The sequence below is a fragment of the Neophocaena asiaeorientalis genome, unplaced genomic scaffold, assembly GCF_003031525.2.
Source record: "Neophocaena asiaeorientalis asiaeorientalis breed wild unplaced genomic scaffold, Neophocaena_asiaeorientalis_V1.1 scaffold251, whole genome shotgun sequence".
In the NCBI taxonomy this organism is placed as follows: Eukaryota; Metazoa; Chordata; class Mammalia; order Artiodactyla; family Phocoenidae; genus Neophocaena; species Neophocaena asiaeorientalis.
This window is the reverse complement of record NW_020173377.1, coordinates 5,371,969-5,381,236: the sequence shown is the minus strand read 5'-3', so window position 1 is coordinate 5,381,236 and position 9,268 is coordinate 5,371,969. Positions and strand designations below refer to the sequence as shown.

Sequence of the window (9,268 nt, the reverse complement as noted above, 5' to 3'; positions counted from 1 at the left end):
AAAAAAAAAAAAAAAAAAAACTACAATGAGATTCTACTTCATACCCACTTAGATGGCTATAGTAAAAAAAATTAATGAAAATAACAAGTGTTGATAAGGATGTGGAGAAATTGGAACACTCCTACATTACTGGCAGAAATGTAAAATTGTGCAAGAGCTGTGGAAAACAGTTTGGCAGTTTCTCAAAAAGCTAAACATAAAATTATTCTATGATCCAGCAATTCCCCCTCCTGGGTATATACCCCAAAAAACTGGCGTTTGAAAAAACAAAAACAAAAAGCTTGTACATGAATGCTCACAGCAGCACTGTTCACATTAGCCAAAAGATGGAAAACAACCCAAATCAAATGTCTGTCAACTAATGAATGGACAAATAAAATGTGGTATACATACAATGGAATTTTATTCAGCAAAACAAAATAAAAACAAAAAATGAAATTCTGATACTTTCTACAACATGAATGAACCCTGACAACATTATGCCAAGTGAAAGAAGACAGACGCAAAAATCCACAAATTGTATGAGTCCATTCGTATGAAATATCCAAAACAGGCAAATCCATACAGACAGAAAGCAGATTTGTGGTTGCCAGGAGCTGAGGGGAGGGAGGCAGTGACTACTTAATAGGCACCTAGTAGGTTTCCTTTGGGACGATGATGAAAATGTTCTGGAACATCAGTGGTGGTTGCACAACATTGTGAATGTGCGAAATGTCATTAATGGTAAATTTTATGTATATTTTACCACAAAAAAAAATCCATTTCCTATAAATATTTCTTTAAATTGATCTCCTGTGACAATATTTTGCTATGATGAGTTATTAAAATATTTCAAAAAACTACTTTTCCAGTTAAGAGGCTAGAAAAGACAGAACTACCTAATGGCTCATCTGAAAAGAAGAGCTTTCACTGCAGTAGTACAAAATAGTTATGGATGGATTCTCTGAACATTTCTCACCACCTTGCTTCCTCTTGGCTTCTAGGTCTTAATGATTTGTCCTGCTGACTGGTAGAGAAATTAAGGGTTGATTGGTTGTTTGGGAAGCAAGGATTAATGAAATGAATGGTAAAATACTGCTCAATGTAAAAAACAGAGAAACCATAAAGAGCCCAGCTATGGCTAACAGCTTAACTCTTCTCTCCCTGCCTATGTCAAACTACACAATTAAAGGCTGAATGGTACATGAAAGTAGAGACAGCACATCTATATGCTTATTCCTTGAAAACAATTTGCTTTAATAAGACAAAGATAGTGTTGTTTTTACAAGACAGACAGCCACCAAGATTTGGAAATAAGGCCCTTCTTTAAATAGTAATCTTTTATCATTGAGATTTACTCATAAAATCCTAATAATAAAACATCCCAATAAAAGCTAAACAACTTCAGTAACTTAATTATAAGATCACTTATCCAAGCAAAATAAAATAAGCATTTACCTCATCTATAACTTTTGAAAACTGTTGCAAAGTAGAACTCATAACTTCATCATCACCCCCCAGTGGAAAACGCTGAAAAGTGAGAAACAGAGATGAGGTAAAGGTCCAATGCTGTATGTCTTTTGTGAGTGACATTATAATTTTTGATTTTTAAATAACTTCAGAAAACTTCTAAAATTTTGAATAAGCTCTAAAAACATCATTTTAATAAAATAATGTAATTCATATAAGTAGTACACATTAATTAAAATGTTTGCTAAGTGACCAATCAACATGGTGTACAGGAATGCACACCATACTAGAAGTTCAAAGATTTAAAATTAGCTCCAATTTCTCTACTAGCCAGCTGTGTAACCTTGAGCAAGCCTCAGTTTCTTCATTTGAAAAAAGAGAGGTAAATTAGATAACCTCTGTGTCTAACATTAAATCATTAAAATTAGATATAAGTGCATAATGGAATTTCAACGGCATATCAAAATTACCTTCTGTGAATCCCAAAAGGCTTAAAATTATTGATAAGAAATTCTATTTATCTATACAGATACTGTATCACTGCATATTTTAAATTATACTTTTAAAACTTTCATATATAGTACCTGTTTTTCATATTCTTTTAAAAGTTTTGAAGTCAGGTGTGTTGCTGCACTTAATTCATTCTACGGGAAAAGATGAGCATTCAAATTAACACAGTAGTACAGATTAAGAAAAACGTTTTAATTGAAGATTCCTATGCCACTTTTATTTATCACTTAACATAAATATTGTACAACATGTTCTCAAAACCCCTCATTAAGCCATTGGAAAGAGAACTACCACTAAGCACTTTAAAGGGAAACTCAAACCACGAAATAGACACCATCAAGGAATTCAGCAGTGTCCCAGGTGTGTGCTTTTTCTTTTTAGCCAATAAAAACGAATAGTTAAAGCTTTAAAGCTAGAAGTAAACTGTACAAAATGTTAGCCAGAATCTTCAGAGAGTCTACATTGATAACTGATTATCCCTCTCTCTAGATGCTGATACTAGACCATGAGAAGCATTTAATAACATACAACCATATGACCTAGTCATACCATATAGCAATGTAGCCATATGAAGGAAATACTTTTTTTAATTTAAAGGTTTTTTTTCAGTGATGAATATAATGACACATGTAATGTTTCTTTTACATATTAATCTGTGTGGTCAGAAATCAAATTCTTGAGCAACCTATCACTAAGAAAAATAAATAAGTAACTGTCACAGTAACCGTAAAGTACATAATGAAAATTTGAGTCCAGAAAGAAGAGAAATTGAGAAGGAGCAAAAAAGGAACTTGTACACTTAATTAACCCCAAAGAGAGTTTATCATAGAACCCAGGTTGCTGTTAAGGCTTATAATTAAGTTACATAAACAGAGCCTCAAATCTTATGCCTGTTCAACCAAAATAATCTAGTCACATCCTTTTAAAATTCATCTCCTAGTACCCCAGAGCTATATCTACTCTATAGATATAGCTATATCTACTAGAGCTATATCTATTACCTTCTAACTAGATAGAGGCTAGCTACTTACAAATCCTCTGCTCAAAAAGGGGAAGTATCCCATAAGATTAAAAGCATGATTAGGGAAAATACTGGTGACAATACAGGGTTTTAAGTCAAATCTTACACAAAGATCACTATCAATGAGTTTCACTAAGAAAGTCCTTACTATGTTTGGGGAAAAGGAGCAGATGCTTCAATCTTCATCACTTTTGTAGTGCTACAAACTATACACTAGTAATTGAAATGTAAGCTCTGTAATACAAAACTTAATATTCATTCATCCATTCAACAAATGTTTATCACTATGCACCCTGGACAGGGCTAGGCACCAGTAAATAAGACAGACACTATTTCTGTCCTCATGGGCTTAAAGATTTATTTTATAAATGCACTGAGTCAGCCTTTAGTTCTTTACCTGTGCATCATAAATCCGATGCATAGCTTGATACAACTGGTTCATATAGTTGGAAATAGCTGTAGCATCTTCTTCAAATACACCCAGTAAAGACCTTGTCTGTATAAAATAAAAGCAGTAAGTTTATGTTAACCATTATATAAATCAAGTGGAAATCTTTTTTTCCTAAAAGATGCAAAAATCACAGGATATCAGAACTCTAACAATTCTGAGTTTTGATTTTCTCTCTTTTGATAGTAATGCCAAGATGCTAGGGTTCTTTATTCTCAATTTCACTTCATTAAAACAGATAGATTTTCCAACTATGTTATATAAACCTTAGAAGGAACAACAAAGGTATATTTTTATGAATTAAAAAGTCTGTAATTAAGAACAAATCTACAGAATCAGTCAAGGCTATATTAACAGTATTCTATGTATAAATATTTTAAATATCTTTTTTCAGGATAACTTAGTATGATTATTTCCCTCTCTCTCTCTCTCTCTCTCTCTCTTTTTTTTTGGCTGTGTTAGGTCTTCATTGCTGCCCAGCGGCTTTCTCTAGTTGCAGCAAGCAGGGGCTACTCTTCATTGCGGTGCATGGGCTTCTCATTGCAGTGGCTTCTCTTGTTGCGGAGCACAGGCCGCCAGGGAAGTCCCTGGTTATCTCTCTTTCTCCATAGTCTCTTCTAGTAATGCCAACCCCCTCCCCATTATAATCCAAAATAACACCATAGTACCCCTTCCCCTCCCCAACATGGCCTGTAAAATGCTAACTAGGTTTTTTCTGAGTGCAGAATTTGTAATCATTTTTCTTCTTCTTTATACATTTCTATGTTGTTAGGCTTTTTTTTTTCCCCACAATGAGCATAAGCGTGTAAAAATTACCTTCACTTTAAGAGTAAAAACTTGTCAGTCAGTAAATGTTAAGACTGTCAATAAAAAGGATCAGATATAAGGAAACTCAGCATAAAGGCAAAGTATGTTCACCTTTTTATATCCCAAAGGCAGGATAAGAATTAAATTCCAACAATTATTGAGATAACTTCAGCTTAAAATCTAAAAGATGACCTTGTACTTTTATTCTACAAATAGTTAATTTACACCTCAGCCTTAGAAGCTGGTTTCTAAAAATCAACTTATTCCTTAGCTTCCTATTTTCAGAAGAGAAAGCTAAGTCACTATGGTTGTTTTAAAAAGCAGTGCAAAATCATTATGCCAGTATATGAAGTCCAAGTTATCTCAATCCTCTACTTCCCAATGCCCCAGAGATTTAGATCTGGCAGAATCTTTTTATTTTTTAGCTCTAGTGCCCTACTGCCGTTCCCCAAGTGCTATTTTAAGATGTAAAAAAGAAAGCATCATGAAATCTTGTTTCGCTAGTGCCATTCTTAAGAAAAGTGTGCCACTTACGTTTTTTTTTTTCTTCAAAAATTAGCATTCTAATTCAAGGAATAACACATTTATGCAAAAATGTGTAGTGGACTTAAATTAAAAAGATGTTCTTAGCCTCAAACAGGGTTGAAACAGCTTCCTTATGTAAAGCTAATAAGATTGAGTTCAACACTGTATAATGACCGTTTAAAGTTAGCAGCTTACAAAAATGCAATCAATATGGTACCATTTCATTGAATCTATGACAGCATCCACTGTGCGCTGTGCCAGTTTAATATACTACTGTCACAAACAAAACAATGCTGGCAATTAAGCTATGAATTCAGGTTTTCTAATGTCTTGAAGTTTTTACTTTATATTTATGGAAACAGATCTTTGACAGAATTTTTTATATAACTCTCATACAAACACAAAAAAGAAAACACAAGTTGCACAAATTTAATATAACCCTAAAATTTCAACTCTTGTGGGTAATTTTTTGACATAAGAGACACCGCTAGCCATGTTTTCACATCCAATATTATTCTGTGCCACGAGCAGGTGACAAATATTTCTCAGAAGTGCTCCACTTTTATCTCCAATATTTTCTTCCAAATTATTGATACCCAGTCAGCAAATTTTGATGGCAGCACTTGCTGCATGTTACTAGCTGTCAAAGAAATATTTTCAGACAAAAAACAAGACTGATAATCCTTCAAGTGGTTGTGAATTGATTTGTTGGCTGAACATTAAACGGCTGCACTTAGCCACTCATGTCACTAGGAGAAATAACCAAGTGTGTACATTTGCAGGCAATTACAAGTAAAACAACATCAACTGTAAGGGGCATTTCAATATAAGAGATGTCAAAATGTGAATTTAAAAAAAGTACATCTCATAATCTTTGAGTATTTCATATTATGCCAAAGAGAAAAGCCTCCATTTGGGATTGGAGTTTGCCTTCACAGTTCTAGCTTAGGTGGATCATTGATAAGATTTTTATCTACATATAAAATCAGTTATTTTTTTAAAGATCATATCTTTTCTTACTAAATAGAAAGTTTAATTTTGTTTCTGATTTTCAAAACAATATATAAGCACTGATAAGGCATCTAGTGTAGTCTTAAGATTTCCTACTTCAACAGATGGTATCTTTTGCAGAATGGTATGGTATGGTTTGTGCAAGATAATTCTAAAGATGTTTATGTGCAATCAGCTGGATTTGGACTTGCAAATATACCCCTATTTTAATACTTCGCTACTTTAAATTAAAACTAAAAAAGGATAATTGTAATTCAGGGTAGTCCTTCAAGACTCCCAGGCTCTAACTTTTTTACATAGCAACTGGCAGGCCATTTTTGACTAGAATCAAATAATCTAATAAAAACATCTCTATCAGGAGCTTTAGAAGTTTTCCTCCTCTTTGTTACTCAACTTCTTGGACTCTATCCTAGATAAATAGTCCAGATGAGAACAAAAATTGATGCCCAAAAGCATTAATCTTAGCACTATATATAACAGCAAAACTTGGGAAAAACTCTAAAAGTCCAACAACAGGACAACTATATTAAGTGAGTCAAGGAAATGTGCAACCTTTGAATTTTTTATTCAGTATGTAATAACGTGTGAAGGTACTTAAGCTACAATGTGTAGTTAAAGCCAAATAAAAATCGTTATGCACAATATAATCTCAATCACATTAGAATGTGTAAGAGAAAAAAACTAGAAAAAAGAAAGCAAACTGTTAACAGAGTTTGCTGCTGGGCACACGACAGGTAACTGTGTGCTTTCTGTATCTTCCAATTTTTCTGAAGCAAACAACTATTACTTTTATAATCAAGTACAAAGATTAAAACATTCACTATCTATAACAGCTGAAGTTCAGACAAGTTAAGTGACTTGCCCTAAGGTAGAAGGTACTAAGCGGCAGTAATGACTAAAACCCTTATATCCTGAATCCCCAATCCAGGGCTTTCCATCTTGCCACAGGTTTTCCCCAAGAATTTCTTCTCAGTGTCTTACCCTTCTAAATCCCAGTTGTCCCAATTAATTTTCCCAGGTAAACATTAACTAGTTCAAATTTACTACTTCTAGAAATTGAAAGACTATCAACGTGGCTATTTCATTAAAAATTACCATAAAACTAATACTAATACAGCACATGCTTGTAAAAAAAGAAGCTCAAGTTGTAAACTAATTGTGTGAAAAGTTCAAGAAATTAGATGAGTCAAGAGATTATACCCTCCTAAGTCATGGCTAGAGCACTGTGTAACCCATTCTGAGCAATGTGTAGTCTTTATGAGCTATAAAAGCGAGCCCAGGTATGAGAAAGGTAAGGCACCTGTTGAGTCTTATAAAATAAAAAAGTAAAATGACGGGGCTTCCCTGGTGGTGCAGTGGTTGAGCGTCTGCCTGCCGATGCGGGGGACATGGGTTCGTGCCCCGGTCCGGGAGGATCCCACATGCCGCGAAGCGGCTGGGCCCGTGAGCCATGGCCGTTGAGCCTGTGCTCCGCAACGGGAGAGGCCACAGCAGTGAGAGGCCGGCGTACCGCAAAAAAAAAAAAAAAAAAAAAAAAAAAAAAAAAAGTAAAATGACAAAAGTACACCTGAGCAATACATCCCACAAAATTTTTACTAAACATCTGAAACAAATGTAGCTTATGACTTTATACTACAGAAATCGTTAAGCATTTGAACTGGCTATTCTGGCAGTCAAAATAAGCCAAGAAGTCAGTTTCTCTTTGTGTCAATACAGGCTGATAAGAGTACATTACCAGCAGGCAACTGGCCTGTGAAGATAACTTTCAGCGTGAAAAAAAACAAATCAATTCCACAATCAGAGCCCAACTTCAACTTGGCAATCAAAATTGGCACCACATCCATGGCAGACATATCATACAGTAAAGGGGGATCCAGCCCCTCCCTTCTGTTCTTTTGGAGTCATATTAAACCGTCAAGACACATGAAATATGTGCAGTTGTAGTTCTAAATGAACAACATTTCAGAAAATTTTCTTCATTCTTAGTGGTAGCCAACCAGCAACACCGTCTTAAATCCGTTATTGTGTAAGAGACAGACCTAGGGATGAAGTTTCTCAACGCAAGTTACAGCGCCTACCAACATGGTTTTTAACATCGCTGATTTCATTCTTCAGTACTGAAAACATCAGTAATGGTTACGTGTTCCTAGACTATCTTAAGCTAGAGCAACCACACTAGCATCATCCCCAACGCACAAAACACAGGGCTTTTATTTTGATGAGTTTACTAAAGCCAAGTCTGCAACGAGGGCGCAGCAGTCGTCGAGCCGCGAAGGCGCCGTCCTCCACTCGGCGTGCATGGTCCGAGTGACAGCGGCTACACTCACGGCCACGACACTCGGCCGAGAGGCTCCGGGACCCTTGACGGGCTTCGCCGAGGACTCTACGCACGGGAATATCAACAGCCTTTCAGCATCTCCCCCCCCAAAATTATCCATTTCCTTCCCTAGCTTGGTCAGAAATCATTAAGTCTACGGGGTCTTTTCTCCTTCTGCATTTTCTCCGAAGAGGTTTTCGAAGAGAAAATTCCAGGATCGGGATTTACCACCTCACATCACGGCGATTATAAAGCATCTTTTGTCAAATACAAGGGAGCCCCGCGCGCGTATGTGACCGCCGGGCCCACGAGCCAAGGTGGCCGCGGCTCTGTCGCAGCCTGCCCACGTCCCAGACCCCGCGCGCGGCTCTCGGCCCAGCGGATCAGGCCCACGCGGGCCTCGGTAGGGCGGCCCGGCCTCCGCGATCGGGGCGGCGCCCGCTACCGGCGGGGGCACTTGGGGGCGGCGCCCACCTAGGCCAGGGCTGGCACCTGCGGCCGCGGCGGCGCCAGGCCTGGGGTCGGCCAGCCCCGCTCCTTCCCTCGCAGCCCGCCGCCGCCCGCGCCTCACCTGCGGGCTGTCCTCCAGCGTCTCCTCGATGGGCAGCTTGTCGATCCCCGGCATCGTGGCGGAGGGAGGGCCGCAGCAAAAGACGCGGCGGCCGCCCACAGCTCCCGCGCCCGCCCGCCTGCAGCAGCTGACCCCGACCCGCCCTCTCTCGATGGGTCTGCCGCCCTCGCCAGGCGCCAAGGGGCTGCGCTGCCTCGCGGGAAATCCCGCCCCCTTGGCCTGACTGCTCCGCCTCCCGGCGCGCTCATTGGCTCGAGGCGACGCCCGTCACCGTGACGGGGCTGGCCCGGAGGTTCCTTCACTGCTCTGGGCTTGATTGCGAGTTTGGGCCTCCGAGGCGGCGGAGGCGGCACTTACTGCGCCCCTCGAGCGCCAGCCGTGCTTCCGCGCGTTTGGTTGTAAATCGTAGGGGACCGTCTTCCCCCAGCAAGGCGTGCGTCTCCTGGAACCAGAGCCTGGAGTGAGGACAGCACTGGGGAATTTGGGGCGGTTTGACTACTCCCGCAACGTTTTTCGTCAGAGACCATGAAGGAGACCTCCCTGCTGGCGCCTTCTTTAGTTTCCTCAGATTATAACCTTCCCAAACCTGCCTGAAGCGTCCAGTTTCCC

At 38.9% G+C, this 9,268-nt stretch overlaps 1 protein-coding gene across 2 annotated transcripts in view; it reads right to left on the bottom strand.

The window, feature by feature from the left end:
- APPL1 (adaptor protein, phosphotyrosine interacting with PH domain and leucine zipper 1) overlaps positions 1-8,798 on the bottom strand; it is a 29,763-nt gene extending 20,965 nt beyond the window's left edge. For both annotated transcript variants that reach the window (XM_024746437.1, XM_024746436.1), the window contains exons 1-4: positions 8,660-8,798; positions 3,378-3,476; positions 2,034-2,093; positions 1,438-1,509 (exon numbers count right to left, since the gene is read on the bottom strand). In XM_024746437.1, coding sequence (XP_024602205.1) covers positions 1,438-1,509; positions 2,034-2,093; positions 3,378-3,476; positions 8,660-8,713 — 285 coding nt within the window. In that variant the 5' untranslated portion in view covers positions 8,714-8,798. The remainder of the gene's footprint in view (positions 1-1,437; positions 1,510-2,033; positions 2,094-3,377; positions 3,477-8,659) is intronic.
- Between the last annotated feature and the right edge of the window lie 470 nt (positions 8,799-9,268).